A 23,206-nucleotide genomic window follows, 5' to 3' on the forward strand; every position below is an offset into this window, starting at 1 on the left:
AATAGATAATGTAGAAATACAAAGGATTATAAGAGGCTATTATGAGCAACTGTATGGCAATAAAATGGATAACCTGGAAGAAATGGACACATTCTTAGAAAATTCAATCTTCCAAGAATAAAACAGGAAGAAAGAGAAATTATGAATGACCCAATTACAAGCACTGCAGTTGAAGCTGTGATTAAAAATCTTCCAAAAAACAAAAGCCCAGGACCAGGTGGCTTTACAGGAGACTTCCATCAAACATTTAGAGAAGAGCTAATGCCTATACTTCTAAAACTCTTTCAAAAAATTGCAGAGGAAAGAACACTTCGAAACTCATCCTACAAGGCCACTATCTCCCTGATACCAAAACCAGACAAAGACAACACACAAAAAAAGAAAAGTACAGGTCAATATCACTGATGAACATAGATACAAAAATCCTCAACACAATTTTAGCAAACAGAATTCAGCAACACATCAAAAAGCTCATACACCATGATCAAGTTGGGTTTATTTCAGGGATGCAAGAATTCTTCATTTTATGCAAATCAATCAATGTGATACATCATATTAACAAACTGAAACATAAAAAAATGATATTAGATGCAGGAAAAGCATTTGACAAAATTCAGCACCCATTTACGATTAAAACTCTTCAAAAAATGGGCATAGAAGGAACCTACCTGAACATAGTAAAGGCCATATATGATAAGCCTACAGCACACAGTATTGTCAATGGTGAAAAATTGAAAGCATTCCCCCTAAGATCAGGAACACGGCAAGGGTGTCCCCTTTCACCACTATTATTCAACATAGTTCTGGAAGTCCTAGCTACAGCCATCAGAGAAGAAAAAGAAATAAAAGGAATCCAGATCAGAAAAGAAGTAAACCTCTCACTGTTTGCAGATGACATGATACTGTACATAAAAAACCCTAAAGATAGTATCAGCAATTACTAGCACTAATCAGTGAATTTAGCAAAGTTGCAGGATACAAAATCAATACACAGGAATCACTTGCATTTCTGTATACTAACAATGAAAAATCAGAGAGGGAAATCAAGGAATCAATCCCACTTACCACTGCAACAAAATGAATTAAATATCTAAGAATAAACTTACCTAAGGAGACAAATGATTGTACACAGAAAATTATAAGACACTGATGAAAGAAATCAAAGATGACATAAACAGATGGAGAGATATTCCATGTTCCTGGGTAGGAAGAATCAATATTGTGAAAATGACTATCCTACCAAACGCAATCTACAGATTCAATGTGATCCCTATCAAATCACCAATGGAATTTTTCACAGAACTAGAACAAAACATTTCACAATTCGTATGGAACACGCAAAAGACCCCAAATAGCCAAAGCGGTCTTGAGAAAGAAGAATGGAGCTGGAGGGATCAACCTTCTTGACTTCAGATTATACTACAAAGCTACAATCATCAAGACAGTATGGTACTGGCACAAAAACAGAAATATAGACCAATGGAACAAGATAGAAAGCCCAGCAATAAACCCATGAACCTACTTATTTTTCACAAAGGATGCAAGAATATACAATGGGGCAAAGACAGCCTCTTCAATAAATGGTGCTGTGAAAACTGGACAGCTACGTGTAAAAGAATAAATTAGAACACTTTCTAATACCATACACAAAGATAAGCTCAAAATGGATTTAAAACCTAAATGTAAGACCAGAAACTATAAAACTCTTAGAGGAAAACATAGGCAGAATACTTGATGACATAAATCAAAGCAAGAGCCTCTATGTCCCACCTCCTGGAGTAAAGGAAATAAAAATAAAAGTAAACAAGTGGGGCCTGGTTAAACTTAAAAGCTTTTGCACAGCAAAGGAAACTATAAGCAAGGTAAAAAGACAACCCTCAGAATGGGAGAAAATAATATCAGATGAAACAACTGACAGAGGATTAATTTTCAAAATATACAAGCAGTTCATACAACTCAATACCAGGAAAACAAACAATCAATCAAAAAGTGGAAAAAGACCTAAACAGACATTTCTCCAAAGAAGACATATAGGTGGTTAACAAACACATGAACAGATGTGCAAAATCACTCATTATTAGAGAAATGCAAATCAAAACTACAATGAGATAGCATCTCACTCCAGTCAGAATGGCCATCATCCAAAAGTCTACAAACAATAAAGGCTGGAGAAGGTGTGGAGACAAACGATCACTCTTGCACTGTTTGTGGGAATGTAAATTGATATAGCCACTATGAAAGATGATGCAAATATTCCTTAAAAAACTAGGAATAAAACCACCATGTGACCCAGCAATCCCACTCCCTGGCATATGCCCTGAGGAAGCCAAAATTGAAAAAGACACATATATCCATTGTTCACTGCAGCACTATCTACAATATCTAGAACATGGAAGCAACCAAGATGTCCGTCAACAGATGAATGGGTAAAGAAGTTGTGGTACATATACACAATGGAATATTACTCAGCCATAAAAAGGAAAATGTTTGAGTCAGTTCTAATGAGGTGGATGAACCTAGAGCCTATTATACAGAGTGAAGCAAGTCAAAAAGAGAAAAATAAATAATTGTATTCCAAGGCATGTATACAGAATCTAGAAAAATGATACTGAAGAATTTATTTACAGGGCAGCAATGGAGACGAACAAAGCTAGTGGAGGTGATGGAATTCCAGTTGAGCTATTTCAAATCCTGAAAGACGATGCTGTGAAAGTGCTGCACTAAATATGCCAGCAAATTTGGAAAACTCAGCAGTGGCCACAGGACTGAGAAAGGTCAGTTTTCATTCCAATCCCAAAGAAAGGCAATGCCAAAGAATGCTCAAATTACCACACAATTGCACTCATCTCACACGCTAGTAAAGGCATGCTCAAAATTCTCCAAGCCAGGCTTCAGCAATACCTGAACCGTGAACTTCCAGATGTTCAAGGTGGTTTTACAAAAGGCAGAGGAACAAGAGATCAAATTGCCAACATCCGCTGGATCATGGAAAAAGCAAGAGAGTTCCACAAAAACATCTATTTCTGCTTTATTGACTATGCCAAAGCCTTTGACTGTGTGGATCACAATAAACTGTGGAAAATTCTGAAAGGGATGGGAATACCAGACCACCTGACCTGCCTCTTGAGAAACCTCTATGCAGGTCAGGAAGCAACAGTTAGAACATGACATGGAACAAAAGACTGGTTCCAAATAGGAGAAGTGATACGTAAAAACTGTATATTGTCACCCTGCTTATTTAACTTATATGCAGAGTACATCATGAGAAACGCTGGACTGGAAGAAGCACAAGCTGGAATCAAGATTGCCGGGAGAAATATCAATAACCTCCGATATGCAGATGACACCACCCTTATGGCAGAAAGTGAAGAACTGAAGAGCCTCTTGATGAAAGTGAAAGAGGAGAGTGAAAATGTTGGCTTAAAGCTCAACATTCAGAAAACTAAGATCATGGCATCCGGCCCCATCACTTCATGGGAAATAGATGGGGAAACAGTGGCTGAATTTATTTTTGGGGGCTCCAAAAATCACTGCAGATGGTTATTGCAGCCATGAAATTAAAAGACCCTTACTCCTTGGAAGGAAAGTTATGACCATCCTAGATAGCATATTCAAAAGCAGAGACATTACTTTGTCAAGAAAGGTCTGTGTAGTCAAGGCTATGGTTTTTCCACTGGTCATGTATGGATGTGAGAGTTGGACTATAAAGAAAGCTGAGCCCTGAAGAATTGATGCTTTTGAACTGTGGTGTTGGAGAAGACTCATGAAAGTCCCTTGTACTGCAAGGAGATCCAACCAGTCCATCCTAAAGGAGATCAGTCCTGGGTGTTCACTGGTAGGACTAATGTTGAAGCTGAAACTCCAATACTTTGGCCACCTGATGCAAAGAGCGGACTCATTTGAAAAGACCCTGATGCTGGGAAAGATTGAGGGCAGGAGGAGAAGTGGACGACAAAGGATGAGATGGCTAAATGGCATCACCGACTCGATGGACATGAGTTTGGGTAGGCTCTGGGAGTTGGTGATGGACAGGGAGGCCTGGTGTGCTGTGGTTCATGGGGTCACAAAGAGTTGGACACAACTGAGTGACTGAACTGAACTGAACTTAATGCAGAAACAGTCATAGAGAATAGACTTATGGGCATGGGGAGAGGGGAGGAGAGGGTGAGATGTATGGAGTGTGTAACACGGAAACTTACATCACTGTGTGTAAAATATATAGCCAATGGGAATTTGCTGTTTGTCTCAGGAAGCTAAAATGGGGCTTTGTATCAATCTAGAGGGGTGGAAAGGAGAAGAAATGGAGGGAATTTCAAAAGGGAGGGGATATATGTATACCTAGGCAGTGGCAACCCACTCCAGTACTCTTGCCTTGAAAATCCCATGGACAGAGGAGCCTGGTAGGCTGCAGTCCATGGGGTCGCTAAGAGTCCAACACGACTGAGTGACTTCACTTTCACTTTTCACTTTCATGCATTGGAGAAGGAAACGGCAACCCACTCCAGTGTTCTTGCCTGGAGAATCCCAGGGATGGGGGAGCCTGGTGGGCTGCCGTCTATGGGGTCGCACAGAGTCGGACACGACTGAAGCGACTTAGCAGCAGCAGCAGCAGCATGGCTGATTCATGTTGAGCTTTGACAGAAAACAACAAAATTCTGTAAAGAAATTATCCTTCAATTAAAAAAATTATATTTCCACATGAGTGATGTGATATCTCTCTTTTTCTGACTTCACTTAATATGAAAATCTCAAGGATGTCCACGGTCTCCACTTTTACTCAACATGATTTCAGAAGTACTAGCTGTAGCAAGCAGAGATGATAAAAAATGAAAGGATCCAAGTTGGAAAGAAGTGAAACTGGCACTGTTTGCAGATGGCATGATACTAGACATAGAAAAGCCTAAAGATGCTACCAGAAAACTACTAGAGCTCATCAATAAATTGGTAAATTTGCAGGATACAAGATTAATACCCAGTGATTTTCTTAATGGCATCTGGGAATGCATCTGTTGCCTCTTGATTTCTCAAAAGTTGCTTCTACTATTATTTTGATATTTTAAGTCAAACCTCTTTCTAAAATTATCAGTCCATCCTTTACTGGGATAAAATTTTTAGCTTTAGATCCTTTACCACCCTTTTGCTTTAGGTTGTCATAATGACTTTGATTTTTCTTCAATCATATTAGAGTCTATAGATATGCCTTGCTTGTAGCAATCCTGCACCCACATACAAGCTATATTTTCAATACAAGATAAAAAGGTATGTCACAAAAAGCACACGGTTTTCACACCTGCTGGTGTAGCTGCAGTGATGGCTTCATAAATTTCCTTTTCTTTTTCTTACAGTGGTCCTTATGCTGGATTCATTCATCTTGAAATGGTGGCAACGACGACTGCAGACCCAAACTGTGGTACATAACAAGCAATTCAACTTTTTGTATAAAGTCATGACTTCTCTCTGTTTCTTGTGAGCACTTCCAGCACCACTAGGGGCACTTCATTTGAGTCCTATGGTGTTATTCAAGGTTATGGTATTGTACTAAACACAATGAGAAATACCCATGGACCATCAGTGATCACTTTGAGATCACAGCTTACTATAGAAATTGCTCATCAGGGATGAACAGTGCTATTCATGTTCCATAAGTGTATGTGTGCATAACTTTTGATAAATTTAATCCTTTTATATTTGTGTATATTTTATGGTAGTAAGTGATAAAATAGACTAGTATCTATATAAATTTTATGCATTCATGACACCTTTTCTCAATTTTTTATATTTCTAGGCTATGCGAGTCCCCTGTGAGTTTTTTCAAGTCATCTCAAATCTCGGAATAGTTTTCCCATGTATTTATTGAAAAAAATTCATCTATAAGTGGACCTGCACAGTTCAATCTTGTGTTGTTCAAGGGTCAACTGCATACTCAGACGTGGAAATGCTGAGTCGTATGATAGTTACAGTTGTGATATTCTGAGGAACCTCCACACTGTTTTCCATAGTGGCTGTGCCAATTTATATTCCCAGCAACTGTGTGCAAAGGTTCCCTTTTCTCAACACCCTTGCCAACGCTTCTTATCACTTGGCTTTTTGATAATAGCTCTCCTAACAGGTATGAGGTGATCTGTTATTGTGGTCTGGATTATCATCTCCCTGATGAATAGTGTTGCTGAGCCCTTTTTCACATAGCTGTTGGCCATTTGTATGTCTTCTTTGGAAAATATTTAGGTTCTTTGCTCATTTTTAAGTTATTTTTAATTAATTATTCTGTTATTGAGTTGTATGACTTCCTTTTATGATTTAGATATTAATTTATCAGATATATGGCTTGAAAATATTTTCTCCTATCTCACCTTTTCAATTTGTTGATTGTATCCATTGCTATACAGAATCTTTTAATTTGATGTAGTCCAACTTATTTTTGTTTTTCTTCCTTGGGTTTATGCTGTCAAATTAAAAACAAATGAACAACAACAACAAAAAAAAAAAAAAAAAAAAAAACACCCAGAACTTTGCCAAGACCAATGACAAGGAGCTTTCCCCCATGTTTTCTTCTAAGAATTTTATGGTTTCTGGTCTCATTTTTAAGTCTTGAATCCATTTTGCATTTTTAAAAAAATATGATGTAAGATAAGACTCCAGTTTTACTCTTTTCATGCAGATATCCACATTTCTCAACACTCTTGGTTGAGGATGTATGTTTTTTCCGTTATGTATTCTTAGTGCCTTTGTCAAGGATTACATGCCTATATATGCATATGTTTATTTCTAGGCTCTCTTCTGTTCCGTTGGTCTGTGTGTCTATGTTTATGCTGGTATCACACTGTCTTGTACTATAGTTCAAGTCAAGAAGTACCATGCTTCCACATTTGCTCCTCTTTGTCAAGATTACTTGGTCTATTCAAGGTCTTCTGTGGTTTCATATGAATTTTAGCATTTCTATTTCTCTGGAAAATTCCACTGGAATTATGACACACATTACATTAAATCTGCAGATCACTTTGGGTAGTATGAATATTTTAACAGTGTGAATTCTTCTAGTCCATATACTTGGGACATCTTTTTATTTGTGTCTTTTCCACTTTTTTCCATCAATGTCTTGTTGCTTGTAGTGTATAGCTCTTTCACTTTCTTTGTTAAATTTATTCCTAAGTATTTTACTCTTTTTGATGTTTTTGAAATAGAACTGTTTTCTTAATTTCTTTTTCAGATAGTTTGTTGTTAGTGTTTACAAACACAACTCTGTTTGTGTGTTATTTTGTGTCCTGCAGCTTTCTTAGTTCTAACATTTTCCTGGACACTCAAAACATTCACCCCACTCTCACTTTCCCCCACCAAGAAAGGTCACAATCTCTCTTGTTACTAAGCTCTGCCATCCTGAGACAGGGCCTGATGCCAATAAAGTCAAATTGCTGTTCTTACCCATTTCAAGTGCAGCTGATCCAAGTTATATGCTTATGTGTGGTACTGCAATTTCTTAATTGCATTTTGGATCTTCTATAAAGGTATTTGGTTACTTGTACAATTTTAAAAGCTGGGTTGCTGTAGGTAAAGGGGCTGGGAATTCCTGTTCCACTGTACTGCAGATGCCACTCAGTCAAGATCCTTTTATTTTCTGATACCAACTATTTTACTCAGTGTTCTTTCACATTGGCAAGAAAATTCCAACTCTCTTGACATGGCTTGTTCTAACCACAAAAGGCGATCCAAGGATTTCTGATTCATTATACAAAATACCAAAACTTTTATACCTATACTGAAATACAGCAATAAATGGGATATACTTTGTTCATAAACACAGATATGGATGTCAAATAAACCTTCAATTATAAGGAATAGTATTTTAAGAGTATCAGAAAGAAAGCCCTAAACAGAAAAAGATACATCTCCCAGTTACTGAGGTCAAGCAAGAACAAAAAAAGACATAGAATGTGTTCCCTTCAGCTCCACCTTGGCACTCAGCTACGTGGAATACTTACTTTTCTTTTCAATCACAAGATGAAGGATCTGCCCTGGATGTCACTATGTGGGAGGAGCTGGAGGACTTGGTTCTGGAATGTGTCCTACCCATGGCAGTAGTGCTGTCTTTCTCAGCTCTCAAGGCCTCTATCTTCCTCATCCTATTATGGAATTCAGGACCTCCAAGGGCTGATATCAGGAACTGGATGCTACAGAACCCCAATGGTTCTGGGTGGCTATTTCTTTCACTTCCTTTCAAGGGGCTTCACATATATATCTGACAATTCCTTCTGTGACCTGAGATTGCCCTCCTTAGGGTCTCAAACCCTGACAACTATACTGTGACAACACAGCAAGGAGATATTCAGCTTGAGAGCTCTGCCTGAAGCCTCTTACACCTAATATTCTGGGGCGTTGCATTCCTCGGTCCAGGTGCACGGTGTCCTCCTATAGGCCCTTGCCCCTTAGATTAGAGGCTTCTTGGGAAATGCTGCATCCCTGAAAAGCCCTGATCAGCTTCCCTACTCCAAACCTTGCAGGGGAGTCCCTGTCCTACAAGTGATGAGAGATGGGAAAATCCATGGCATAAGTAAGGGGGTCCAGGTAGAGACCTGTGAGGGAAACAAAACGTGGTAACCTGTCCCTTCTCTCTTTCAGCCAGACTTCTCAGGGAACCTCTGTTCTAAATAAACTTTATATTTTAGATCTAATAGATATGTCTTTATACAAAGAAATGGCTGTGAGGTGATTTTTTTTTTTGAATCCTGATCTTGTGAGCTTATCTGAATCTTTAAGCTTTCAGATCTTTTAAGCTTATCTGAGACCTAATATGTATGGATAGATGATCAGCGAATAATAACTCTTTTTTTCCTCTCTTCATATGTCACATATATTTTGCTTTTTTATTGCTCTGGCTATGTATTACAATACAAGAGTTGGACATGAGAGTCCCTCTTCTTATTGCTTCAGACACATTTCACAGTAATGCGAATAAAAAGGGAATTAGGAGCATAAGGTCAGCTCAGGCTTGCAGGAGTGAGAGGGTGAGCTTTAGACTAACTCAAATCAAGGGCCTACGACCATCACTGTCACTTACCAGCCATGGGAAGTGTGTCACGTTATTAAACTGAGAGTGCCTCAGCTTTTTAACTGTGAATTGAGTGTGCTAAGCCCTGTCTGGAAGGACTGGTGGCCTTGGTGCTAACTGTAAATAAAGTGCCTAGCAGGCACCATATCCCTCCCTTTTCATGACTGGTGGCTGCACTTTCCAACAAAGATTTGACCTTCCTTATGCCTGATACATGGCTTCCCTGGTGGCTCAATGGTAGAGTATCCGCCTGTGGTACAGGAACCGCAGGAGACAGATTTGATTCCTGGGTCGGGAAGGTCCCCTGGGGGAGGAAATGGCAACCCACTTCAGAATTCTTCCCTGGAAAATCTCATGGACAGAGGGGCCTCGTGGGCTACAGTCCATGGTGTCACAAAAGTGTCAGACATGACTTAGCAATTCAATAATAACAAAAAGGTGTGATATAAAGAAGTTAGGGAGAGTGCTGACAGCCATGCTCTAATCTACTAGAACTGACTTCACAGGGTAGGGCATGACTCTCTTTTGTCCCCTCTATTCAAGGATGGGTAGTCTCCACTCGGGCTCCACAATTTGAATTCTGGTGGGGCCTGGGGAATCCCCTCCTTCTTGAACTCCTCATAGTAAGACCGATACCTCCCTGAGAGCCTGAAAGAAATAAGGGTGGCCTTAACTAGCCATGCCTGCCAATAGTCTCACAACGATGAAAGCTCTGGAAGCTGCTTGAGGACAACAGATGGTTCCCCTCAGGGTCCCAAACTTGACTCTCAGCCAAGCCCAAGATTCCCTCTTGTTAACATGGGACCACCACCATCAGATCAAAACCCTAACTTTCCTGCTACTCCTCGGTCAGAACTGAAGGGCCCCTTGGCCTGATAACTCTGCCTGGGGCCTTGTAGCCTGACAGTAGGGAGGATTCTGTGTGGACATCCTGGTATGTGTGTTCCCACATTCTTTATCATCCTCAATTTGACTTGGAAATAACCTGGAAATATTCCCTGAATTGCCTTAACGCTTCTCCAATCAGGCCCACAATTCCCTGAGACTCTCAAGGTAGAAGTGCAATTTGCCTCATGGGCCACTCAGCACATGGTCTTCCAAGGCTAACAGGAGTGGAAGGAATATGTTCTGCCCCCACTGTTTTGAGGCAGGTAGTCTTTTCAGTCTTCAGGGTCCTTACCTTGACTTCTGGCACAACCTGGAAATCATCCTTCTGCTGAGCTTCAGCTGCTCCCTTTGATCAGGATGAGGTTCCTTACCTCCATGTGATCCTCTGGGAGGAAGTGAGTAGGACTCACCATGTCACCAGGCCTAAGTGGCACAGTCTCAGTCCTGACAACAGGGACAGTGCCCTCTGTAGCCCCCTTCTTTCTGGGAGGGATCCTTCGCTGTCAGTCAGTATCATCAGTTGACTCCTGTTAGGAACAGGGTACACTTCCTCAGCTGATAGAGGCTCCCTCCATTAGCCCAAGGACTTTAAGGCACTGAAGCCATTCACCTTCAGAAACTAAGGGATAAACCTAGTCTGAAAGCCCTGCCTGTTCCCTCCCAGGGCCCATTACATTTGTAGGACTTTCTAAGAATTTATCTGTAATGGCATAGTTGGCTGACACACTCCTCATACAGGACTGTGCAAATGTCATGCCTGGGATTTCCACTCTCTGATGAAGAGCCAGCCTATAAATCAATGTCCATATCTCCTTGACACCCTCCAGGCAGAAGTCAGGGGCCCCTTGAGCTGGCCAGCACTTATGCCTCCCAGGGCTAACTGGAGAGGAGGGACTAAGTGTAGCCCTGTCGGCTGGGGCTGAGGGGTTTCCATATCCACACCCTGGGTCTTCAATTTGCATCCTTCCTGGGGTTCTATGGCACCCCACTCCAGTATTCTTGCCTAGAAAATCCCATGGACGGAGGAGCCTGGTAGGCTGCAGTCCATGGGGTCACTAAGAGTCGGACACGACTGAGCGACTTCACTTTCACTTTTCACTTTCATACATTGGAGGAGGAAATGGCAACCCACTCCAGTGTTTTTGCCTGGAGAATCCCAGGGACGGCAGGGCCTGGTGGGCTGCCGTCTATGGGGTCGCACAGAGTTGGACACGACTGAAGTGACTTAGCAGCAGCAGTGGGGTTCTATTGTCTGCTGAACTGAGGCTGAGGACTCTGCTGATTCCCAATGTCCCCACCTTCCTGGGACCTGGAGTGAAGCCATTAACCACAGCAGCCTGGATTTTTCTGGACTTTTTATGGGCTTGCCAATGAGGACAGGTCTTTACAGGCTGCTTCCATTATGGCTGGGTCTTTTTATCACCCCCATTCACGTTAATCACCATCAATTCTGAGAGACTGATCCTCACTCCTATCCAACCTCAGAACTCTGCCCCAACTCCAAGTTTCTTAGGTCTCTGAGAACCCTGAAGAATAAGCGAGGCTATGCTTTGCCTAACAGTTCTGAGGTCTTCTGTGTCTGAGAGCAGTCGGGAATGCTGTTCCAGTGACCACTCCCTCCTTTTCTGGGGTGTTGCTCTCCTTAATCCTCCTACATGGGGTCCTCCCCATCTTGCTTGCTGTGTCTTGGATTAAAGGCTTCTGAGGAAATTATACATTTCTGCAAACTCTTGAGCCGTGTTTGCTCTGCAGTGCTACACAGAATGGGTCCCTGTCCTAGGAGTGATGGGAGATGGAGAAGCTATAGCCCAAGGCAGGAGTCCCAGGACAGGTGGTCACCCATCAGGGAAAAAAGTACATTAACCTATCTCCTCATCAGACAGGTGAAGATTCTCATGTTATTTCTGATAGATATACTTTCTACCCGGAGAAGGCAATGGCACCCCACTCCAGTACTCCTGCCTGGAAAATCCCATGGAAGGAGGAGCCTGGTGGGCTGCAGTCCATGGGGTCGCTGAGGGTCGGACACGACTGAGCGACTTCACTTTCACTTTTCACTTTCATGCATTGGAGAGGGAAATGGCAACCCACTCCAGTGTTCTTGCCTGGAGAATCCCAGGGATGGGGGAGCCTGGTGGGCTGCCGTCTATGGGGTCACACAGAGTCAGACACGACTGAAGTGACTTAGCAGTAACAGCAGTATACTTTCTACAGGCAAGAGACTGTAAGCATGATATGGAGAGCCCTTGGTCTTCAGAGGTTATCTAACATGGCCAACATACATGCTTATGCTGGCACCAAATACTGTGTCATTAATCTGTGAATAATGAATAAGGGGTATGTATTTTTTGTTAAATGTATTTGGTATTCTTACTGCTCTGGCTACACATTCTGATCCAGTAGCTTGAGCACAAGGGCATTCCTTTTTATCACCTAGAACACATTTTGAAGTGCTGAGAAAAACCCTGAAATAAAAGATACAGGGTGGGGACTTTCCTGGTGGTCCAGGGGCTAGGACTCCAAGCTCCCAATGCAGGGGGCCCAGGTTCGATCCCTGGTCAGGGAAGTGGACCCCACGTGCCGTGCCACAACTAAGAGCCAGTACAGCCAAATCAATAAGAAAAAGGAAACGAAATATCAAAGGTTAAAAGTACTTTTTTTAAAAAAAGACAAGGGTATGTCTTGGGGTGGGGGTGAAAATAGTATGAGTGCTACAGTAGTTTATAGAGCAGGAGTCTAGCCCCAGCTCTGTCATTTACCACCCAGAAGTATTTCAGCAAAAATCAAACACTGTCTCTATGCGCCTCGGGCTCTCCATCATGAACTGTGTTTGATAGGCCCTGTCCTATTGGACTGGTGGAATATATGTATTTATAGAAAGCATCTGTCATGGTGCTTGACTCTACTGAGACATTAGGGGCAATGGCAGTTATTACTGTGATTATCTTGACCTCAGATAATCAGATGGGATTACATCAGCTGGTTTTTTGTTTTTTTGTCTTTGCATGTAAGAGATATCAGGTACTATGCAGCATTCTAACTGAAGGGGAAAAAAAATACCCAACCTCCTGAATCTAGCAAAAATTCTGCCTAGCAATGAAAACAAAGTAATATGCTGTTTCCAACCCCACTTTACCCTTTTTTCTTCTTGAGGTAGAGAGCATCTCAGCCTCTTCCATAGGATGACAGCTTCTCTGAGAGACTATAATTGAATGGGAAGAGGCTGGGACATTTTTGACTAAATATCACCAGTATAAGCATGAAGACTTCTTAAGAGCAGATGCTCAATTAATGTTTGTGTAAAAGAAGAACCACGAATAAATCATTTGTGATAATTTATATTCTCAAACATTCTTGAAAAACATAAGCAGATTCAGATATATAACTTTTACCTTTACAAAAAGGGAGACTAAACAGAGAGGAAAGTAAACCAAAAACTGACTAGCTTTCAGCTATATCTCTATTTATGTATCAATGTTCTGAGCCTCTTTTAGTGTGGTGTCTTTCACATTTCTAAGCATATTCTTATCCTAAAGTGATGTAATTCTCATCCTGGATCACAAGTGATTTAAGGATTTCCAGTATGTATTTCAAAAAACAAAACTCTTACTCCTAAATCTAACAAACAGCAAACAATGTGTACCCATGTAAATAATATACTTCTATCATTAAACTAAATAAAGTTTCTGTTGAGAAAAGTAATACTGAAAATTTGGGGGGGAAGTCAACAAGTTATTGATGCATATTAGGAACACAGATTGAAAGGCTTTTCCAACCACGAAGTGAAGAACGGGCTTCAGACAACACCAGGGGCGAGATGAGTGGCTGGATTTGGCCCTGGACTGGGCACTGGCCGAGGCAGAAGTGGTAGCACTGGCCGAGGCAGTAGGACCTGGCTAGGCCGAGGCAGAAATGCCACGCCTGGCCATGGCAGAAATGTCAGCCCTAGCTGACGCCAAACTGCCAGCCCTGGCAGCAGCAGAAGTGCCAGGTGTGGCCAAGGCAGAAGGGTCAGCACTGGCCGAGGCAGAAGGGCCAGGCCTGGCTGGAGCAGAATTGCCAGGTCTGGCCAAGGTAGAGGGGCCAGCACTGCCTGAGGCAGAAAGGCCAGGCCTGGCCCTGGCAGACATGTCAGCCTTGGCTGGAGCAGAAGTGCCAGTTCTGGCCAAGGCAGAAGGGTCAGCACTGGCCAAAGCAGAAGGATCAGCACTGGCTGAGGCCGAAGTGCTAGCCCTGGCTGCACCAGAAATGCCAGGTCTGGCCAAGGCAGAAGAGCCAGCACTGACCGAGGCAGAAGGGCCAGCACTGGCTGAGGCATAAGGGCCAGCACTGGCCGAGGCATAAGGGCCAGCACTGGCTGAGGCAGAAGGGCCAGAACTGGCCCTGGCAGATATTTCAGCCCTGGCTGAGGCCGATGTGCCATGTCTGGCCGAGGCCAATGTGACATATCTGGCCGAGGAAGGATTGCCAGCACTGTCCGAGGCAGGAGGGCCGGGCCGGGCCGTGGCAGACATGTCAGCCCTAGCTGCAGCAGAAGTGCCAGGCCTGGCCGAGGCAGAAAGGCCAGCACTGGCAGAGCAGAAGGGCCAGTGCTGGCTGAGGCAGACCGGCCGGTCCCGGCTGCAGCTCTGGCTCTGGAGCTCTCTACCTCCTCTCTCCAAGAGTCCTCATAACGTGGCTGTAAGGTGTCGGGGGCTGAATCATTCACCCTGGTCAAAATCTGCAGGACTTTTGTCTTGCTGTTTTGTGTGAGCGTGTTAGGACCCCACAGGAACTCATAGCGAGGGGGATCGCTGCCGGGCACCTGGCGGTACTCCAGGTACACTTCCTGCACCAGATCTTGTGTGATGAGCTTCCCGGTGTCTCCAGAGATGAAGTGCCTTCTTCCATCATAGATGCTCAACATATTCAGGAACTTCCAGATGTCCTCCTCAGAGGCGCGGTGACCATTCAGGTAGGTGACACCCAGCAGAGGCATCAGAAGACCATTCTTCGGCAGCCCCCAGTCACCTCTCATAGACTCACTGTCGCTGAGATCTAGGTTGCTCACCAGGGTATAGCAGTGATTGTTGGGCCTGACTTCCTTCAGCACCAGGCCAAACTCCAGCTCCATGCACTCAGAGTCCCTTCTGAGGATCTCAGGGAATTGCTTCCTGTAACTTCTGTGGATAACTTTCAGCATTTCTGACCTCTTAATGAGCTCCCTCATCATATACTTAAACAGCATGTACCGCAGCAAACTCTCTGACTCCCTGGTCAGATCTGTGTGACAGCTCTCAGCAGCAGCTGAGGCCTGGGAGGAATTTTCACCTTCCTGAACTTGGCCCTTGGCACCTACACCAGATCTCGAGCGTGCTGTGCCACCGACACCAGATCTTTTGCATATAGCACCTGCAGCAGCACTGGTGGTGCCTTGGGCTCCCTGACGACCCTTCAGGGTGCCAGCAGCAGAGGAGCTTGAGGGAGTGCTCTCTGAATCAGGAGGGGAGGAGAAGGTGGTTTCCTCTTCCCCAGATGTGGTAGCATGATCATGAAGACCCTGGGTCTCAGCCCGGTCTTGGTGACGTTTCTCATGAGCACAGTGCTTACTCTTCCGCCCACGAGGCATGACTGTGGTCAGGGACTGCAGGCAGGGGTCTGGGCCAATAGACAGGAGATTGGGGCACCTGGAGGATGGAGAATGAGGTGACATGAGCACCTTAAAACAGGGAGATTCTACCTTGGCTTAATCAAAGGCCGCCTCTGCAGGTTTCCTTGAGGACACTGCTCTAGGAACCCACAAGGCTCTTGTTTTCCTCGTTAGCCTGTCCCCTGAGAATCCCAGAGGAAGAACAGAGGCTTACTTGTCCTCTGCGTCCTCTCAGCCCTGCTTTGGACTTACTGAGGTGACAGCAGGGGCTGGCAGTGGGGTCCTCTCAGCTCATCTTCAGTATTATCACATCAAGTCCTAGTGGAGCCTGGGCACCCTTCTCTCTGCTACTCTGATGCAGACACTTCAGACCTCCACATGATCCAGAAGCAAGTGAAGGGATGCCTCAGTCCACCTCCCTCCCAGGGGACACCCAGTGCTGAGAGCTCAGTAGGGTCTTTTCTATCCTGAGTTCACTGGCATCATCATTCATGGTCCTTACCTTGGCTCCTTAAAACGCTGGGCACTATTCTCCACTTGCTGATTGGTGGTTGCACCTTCAGACTAGACATTTCCCCTCCCCTAGACTTGGTATAAAACAGTAAAGCAGATGTTCAACCTAACAGCCCATCCCTGAGATTTCCTGGGCTGAAATCCAAGGGTTGGGGCGCATGCTCTGAGTCTTCACTCAGATTCCTCAACTGAGCTCCTGGCAGAAAACCTCCTCCTTCTCCTGAACTGATACCTGCCTGATAGTAAAAGCCAATCACCCTGTGTCCCCACAGGAGGAAGTGAAGATGACTTCATCTTCCCAAACACCGTCTCCTAAGAATGGAAGCTGTTGCAGGCAGGTTGATGTCCCTGTGGTCCCATCCAAGATCCCAATTCAAAGTTAAAAAAAATTTTTTTTGCTCCTCTTTTATTCTATATGTCTTTTTTAGAACAAATTCATTTACTTTTAATGGAAAGATAATATCTTTACAATATTGTGTTATCTTCTGCCCCACATCAATATGAATCAGCCATAGGTATACTGTATATCCCCTCCCTCTTGAAACTCTCTCCCACCTCCCACCCCATCCCACCCTTCTTAAGCTGTCAGAGCACTGGCTTTGAGCGCCCTGAGTCATAAAACTAATTCCCACTGGTTATTTATTTTACATATGGTAATGTGTACATTTTCAATGTTACTCTCTCAGTCTGTCCCTCCCTCCCCTTCCCCCACTGTGTCCACGAGTGTGTTCTCTATGTCTGCATCTCCAGGCTGTCCTGCAAAGAGGTTCATCAGTACCATCTTTCTGGATTCCATATAAATGCATTAATATATGATATTGCCTTTCCTCTTTCTGACCTAATTCACTTTGCATAAAAAACTAGGAATAAAACTACCACATGAGCCAACAATCCTACTACTGGGCATACACCCCAAAGAAATGGTAATGGAAGAAGACACTTGTACTCAAATGTTCACTGCAGAACTATTTACAATAGCCAGGACATAGAAGTAACCAAGGTCTACATTTGACTCATGACAGGGTATAAGAGTTCTCGCTCTGCTGACCACTTCCTAGCCCAAAGTGTGGACCGACATGTATTCTTGAGGTCTGCCAGGGATGACGACAGGGAGGATTTGGTCCGAATGATGTGGTGTGGAACATCCCCAAAGCCCCCGAGGTTCTCACCATGACCCCTCCAAATCTGAACGCCTCCCTTGCCAAGCTGAGGCTGCCCCCTTTGACCCGGTTGCTCAGTTCATGAGATGTCCCGGGAAGTGTCATGTCAAAACACCCGATTATCCCAGGCCTGAAAACAGCGCTGGCACTTTATGTGGCCCCGTTTCTTAAGGAAGTGGCCACCATCCTTAGTGTCACAACCATGAATCATGTTGCAGACTAGCTCCCTTTGTTGAACTGGTTTTATTCTGTTAGAGCAAGGCTGTCACTTCACCAAAACCACCTCCAGTGGACACCAGGGGGCACCACAGTTGGCCAACTTACCCGAGGCCTCCCAGAGCCCAGTATAGGGGAGTCGCTCAGTAGGGCCCCCTTGCAGTGTCGAACTCTGCTCCTCAGCCCTCAGGGCCATAAGCTAGGTCCTAGACCACCTCCGGGGGTAGAATCCGGGCCTACCCCCACAGACCAACACCTTACCTGAGACACTCTAGACCACATTCAGCCGATAGCTCTGAGGGGCCCACAAGAGCCATATCACAGGGGTGGGATGTGGATGGGTCACTTTTATTACTGGGAGGGTTGGGAAAGTCCCTTCAGCTACATTCAGGTCCTCACCTTGGTTCCGGATGAGTCCTGGAACCTAAGTCTTGCCAAACGGTCGCAGTGGCTACCGGTCAAGCTTCTCTCCTTCCAAGCAGAAGTGGAGGGGAGCTGCGTACACTCCTACGTGACGTCGCCTGCGGTCGACGGCAAGGGCGGCGTGCTACGGGAACCCCGGTAGCTCAATATTCATCCGTCCCTGGATTCTCTCTCAGGGTCCTCCGTGTGCAGTTTATCAGAGCCCCAAACGCCTCCATCTATGAACACAAGTCCTACAGCCCCCAAACAAAGCCCTTGCCTTCCCAAGTCTCCGCTGCTGCTGCTGCTATGTCGCTTCCGTCGTGTCCGACTCCGTGCGACCCCAGAGATGGCAGCCCACCAGGCTCCCCAATCCCTGGGATTCTCCAGGCAAGAACACTGGAGTGGGTTGCCATTTCCTTCTCCAACCCAAGTCCCTAGTGGAAGGTATCAGGGCACTGCTCTGAGAATCTCTGCTTGTCAGGAGGGGCACCACTCTGTAAGCCTCCCTCTTTGGGGGGAGGGATCCTCTCATTATCTCTCATCGTCCTCACCTTAAGTCCGGTTATGGTCAAGATGACACCCCTCTGCAGACCTGGGGCCCTATCCTGCTAGATAAGGCCTTGCCCTTCCTGAGTTCACACAGGTGGAATGAGGGGACCACTCAGAAGTAGCTGTTCTGGGTCTCTCAGAGCTAAGAATTTACAGAATGCTGTTTGGCTCCCTCTCCAGCGGTCCCCGCTAACACTCAGCATTGTCATCTGAGGTCCTGCTTGGGCTCAGGTTCGTCCACCCACGAAACTAGGCTGATCCTATTAGACAGAGGCCACACCCCACTGAGAATTTCCAGACTGAAATCAACCTGACATCTGTGCCCTGAGCTTCCTGGGGAGAACAGCGACAGAGATTTTCCAGGGCCTCCTTTGATGCAGTGTGTGCTACTGTGAGTGCACTTTCACATCCTCACATTGATATGTGATGAACCATGTAACTCCAGTCTCTGCTTTGTGAAGCTGCTTGTCTTACATCAAGATCCTAGTCTTTGAGAATTCTAAGTTGGACGTCAGGGTGACCCTCATGTGATCGTACTCCATAAAGGCCTCTGAAAGTAGGCAGTGGGGATGCAACTTGAGTCCTTCTGATTGCTCTTGCTCAGCATCCTCACTACATCTACCACAGCCTGGGACTGCTCCTTATACTGATCTAAGATAGCTCTTTGGGTGACCACTATAATCAGGAGTCACTGTCTCCACAGTCCTCTTTCATGGAGTTCTAATATCAGCTTCTGTCGCTTGATTAAAGGCTTCCTGGGAAATGCATATTCCTATGAACACTTGTGCAGTTACCTTCTAGCAAATCTTGGAGAAAATGGGTCTCAGTCCCCAAAGTGATGTAAGATTAGGAAAATGCAGCAGAAATCAAGGAACTCAGGACAGATGTTATGCTGTCAGAGAAAAAGAGCTGATATATTTCTTCTCCTCAGCCAGATTTTGAGTGTGTGCTTAGTTGCTCAGTCATGTCCTACTCTTTGCAACCCCATGGACTGTAGCCTGCCAGGCTCCTCTGTCCATGGGGATTCTCCAGGCAAGAATCCTGGAGTGAGTTGCTCTCCTCCAGCGGATGTACCAAACCCAGGAATCAAACCCAGGACTCCCACATTGCAGGTGGATTCTTTACTTTCTGAGCCACCAGATTTAGGGTGGTTCTAAAATGTTTGCTTTCAGGACTCTCCTGTTGGTCCAGTGGTTATGACTCTGTACTCCCAGTGAAGGGGGCCCAGGTTCGATCCCTGGTCAGGTAATTGGATCCCACATACCAGAACTAAGAGTTCATGTGCCACAACTAAAACTTTCATATGCCACAACTAAAGAGCCTGCATGTGGCAACAAAGATCCCGAGTGTCACAGCTAAGACTCAGAGCAGCCAAAAATAAATATTTTTAATTAAAAAAATTAAGTATTTACTTTCTACATAGAAGCATAGCACCTGATAATCTTGTAAGCCCTTGATGACTTGAGGGTGTCTGAATTTGCACATGCAGATAATCATATGGTTACTGAGCATTATCTCTTTCTCTACTGTATCTCTCTTAATTATTTTGGTTATGTGCTATGTGGCAATATTGATGGTAGGAGAGTTTGGGGGAGAGTGGATACATGTATATGTATGGGTGAGTCCCTTAACTGTTCATCTGAAACTGTCACAATATTGTTAATTGGTTATCCCCACGCAAAAAATAAACGTTCAAATTACAAAAAACAAAACTGTGCTTCCAGTGCAAGGGGTATGAGTTCAAACCCTGATTGTGGAATTAGGATCCCATGTTTCAAGGGGTGGTCTTAAGATGGCAGAGGAATAGGATGGGGAGACCACTTTCTCCCCCACAAATTCATCGAAAGAAAATTTGAATGCTGAGCAAATTCCACAAAACAACTTATGAATGATGGCAGAGGACATCAGACACCTAGAAAGGCAGCCTATTGTTTTCGAAAGGAGATAGGACAAAATATAAAAGAGAACACGAGAAACAAAAGAGGTAGGGACAGAGATCCATCCCAGGAAGCGAGTCTTAAAAAAGAGAGAAGATTCCAAACACAAGGAAACACTCTCACTGGCAGGTCTGTGGCGAGCCTTGGAATCTCAGAGGGCAACATAACTGGGAGGAAAAATAAATAAATACATAAATAATTAAAACCCACAGATTATGTGCCTAAAGGCAACTCCCAGCGGAACAGCAGCCCAGACACTTGCATCTGCCACTAGCAAGCGCGGGCTGGACAGGGAGGCACCAGCTGCATTGCTTAGGGTAAAGACCCCGGGCCTGAATGCCCCGAGGGCAATCTGAGGGAACTAAATTGAGACAGCAACCCTGACTGTGGGATAGCTATCCCGCGAAAAGCCCTAACCTAAGACACTGCCAGGCTTGCTCACAGAGCAAAGGACTGAGCAGAGCTAGCCAGCTGTGGACTGGCCCATCCCTCACTGGAGACAGGCAGGCGAGGGCAGCCAGAGCCAGAAGGGGGCAATTGCAGCTCCAGAGAGGCATCCTCTACCAAACTGCAAGCAGGCTTCATTGCTAACCAAGACTTCTTGGGATTTTGGATGGTTGACCAGAGGATCAACCAGGAGGGTCACAGCCAGAGATTAGCTCCCCAGAAGAGACACATGGCACACCTGAGAAGACCTGCCCGTTTTACACCCAGAAAACTGAGCAGCTGGGACAGGGGAGGCGATAAGACGCAGCCTCCAACTGGGGGCAACTGTGCTCGCCAAGCACCTGGTCACCTGAGCTGCTCGGACCTGGGACGGGCACAAAACGCTGGCCCAACCGTCTGGGCCTTTGTCGAGTACCTGAGAACCTGAACCTGAGAGGCTTAGACTGGGGAAGTGCATGCACCCCAAGCCCCGCCTCACATAGTTCCCAGCAGAGCAGCCTAGAGCCTGAGCAGTGTAGACTGGGAAAGCACACACACTGTGAGTGTGGGCAAACCCAGTGTGGTACGAGCACTCCCCGCAAACATTTGCTTGCAGTATTCCTCCCTCCCCGCAGCACAACTCAAAAAGGGAGCCTAAAAAAAGTGACCACCACCACCCCCTTGTGTCAGGGTGGAAATTAGACACTGAAGAGACCAGCAAACAGAAGAAGCTAAAATAAACAGAGAGAACTGCTTTGGAAGTGACAAGTGCAACAGATTACAACCCTGTAGTTAGCAATGACTACATAGGAAGCAATGACTACATACCCTTGTGTCAGGGTGGAAATTAGACACTGAAGAGACCAGCAAACAGAAGAAGCTAAAATAAACAGAGAGAACTGCTTTGGAAGTGACAAGTGCAACAGATTACAACCCTGTAGTTAGCAATGACTACATAGGAAGGGGCCTTTAGATCTTGAGAAGTATAAGCTGGATCAAGGAACTATCTGAAAATGAACTGACACAACATTGTCCACAAAAGGTCCAGAGAAAGTCCTAGATGTATTTTTACTATTATAATTTTTTAATTAAAATTAAAAAAATTTTAAGTTCTCTATTACTCCTTTAATTTTCATTTTTATAACCTACTATTACCTTGCCAAAAAAAAGACCCTCTTTTTAAATCAAACTTCATATACATATATTTTATAATTTTTATGACTTTGTTTTTTTAATATTGTATTTTTGAGACTCTAACGTCTACTCTAGATTTTTAATCTTTGCTTTTTGGTATTTGTTATCAATTTTGTACCTTTAAGAACCCAATCTTCAGTACCCATTTTTACTTGGGAGCGAGATTACTGGCTTGACTGCTCTATCCCTCTTAGGACTCTCCTTTTTCTCCACCAGGTCACCTCTATCTCCCCCCCTCCCCTTTTCTTTTCTACCCAACTAGGTGAATCTCTTAGTGTGTTCCGGGCTGTGGAGAACACTTAGGGAACTGATTACTGGCTGGATCTGTCTCTCTCCTTTTGATTCTGCCTTTTATCTTCCTGGCCACCGCTGTCTCCTTCGTCCCTCTTCTCTTCTCTTCTCCATGAACCTCTCTGAGTGTTGCAGACTGTGGAGAGCACACAGGAAAATAATTACCGGCTAGCTTGCTCTTGCCGCTTTTGAGTCCTCCTTTTCTCCTCCTGGTCACCCCTATCTCCCTCCTCCCTTTACTCTTTTCCATGTAACTCTGTGCACCTCTCTGGGTGTCCCTCACTGTGGAGAAACTTTTGATCATTAACCTAGATGTTTTATTATCAGTGCTGTATAGATGGAGAACTCTTGAGGCTACTGTAAGAATAAGACTGAAAACCAGAGGCAGGAGGCTTAAATCCAAAACCCGAGAACACCAGAGAACTCCTGACTCTAGGGAACATTAATTGATAGGAGCTCATCAAAAGCCTCCATACCTACACTGAAGCCAAGTACCACCCAAGGGCCAACAAATTCCAGAGAAAGACATACCACACTAATTCTCCAGCAACACAGGAACATAGCCCTGAGCTTCAATATACAGGCTGCCCAAAGTCACACTAAACCCATAGATATCTCAAAACTCACTACTGGACACCTGATTGCACTCCAGAGAGAAGAAATCCAGCTCCACCCACCAGAACATCAACACAAGCTTCCCCAACCAGGAAACCTTGACAAGCCACCCATCCAACCCCACCTGCAGAGAGGAACCTCCACAGTAAAGAGAAACCACAAACTGCCAGAATACAGAAAGGCCACCCCAAGCACAGCAATATAAACAAGATGAAAAGGCAGAGAAATACTCAGCAGTTTAAGGAACAGGATGAATTCCCATCAAACCAAACTAAAGAGGAAGAGAGAGGGAATCTACCTGATAAAGAATTCTGAATAATGAGAGTGAAAATGACCCAAA

General features: G+C 44.6%; 1 protein-coding gene across 1 annotated transcript; it reads right to left on the bottom strand.

Moving 5' to 3' along the window:
* Positions 1–13,727: 13,727 nt before the first annotated feature.
* On the bottom strand, positions 13,728–17,960 carry LOC139181990 (melanoma-associated antigen B2-like). Its single transcript, XM_070785468.1, has 2 exons — positions 17,849–17,960; positions 13,728–15,597 (listed from the first exon to the last, which is right to left on the bottom strand). The coding sequence occupies exon 2, from the start codon at positions 15,537–15,539 to the stop codon at positions 13,728–13,730; it is 1,812 nt and encodes a 603-aa protein (XP_070641569.1). The 5' UTR covers positions 15,540–15,597; positions 17,849–17,960.
* Positions 17,961–23,206: the final 5,246 nt, after the last annotated feature.

Source organism: Bos indicus, unplaced genomic scaffold, assembly GCF_029378745.1.
Source record: "Bos indicus isolate NIAB-ARS_2022 breed Sahiwal x Tharparkar unplaced genomic scaffold, NIAB-ARS_B.indTharparkar_mat_pri_1.0 scaffold_55, whole genome shotgun sequence".
Taxonomy (NCBI): Eukaryota; Metazoa; Chordata; class Mammalia; order Artiodactyla; family Bovidae; genus Bos; species Bos indicus.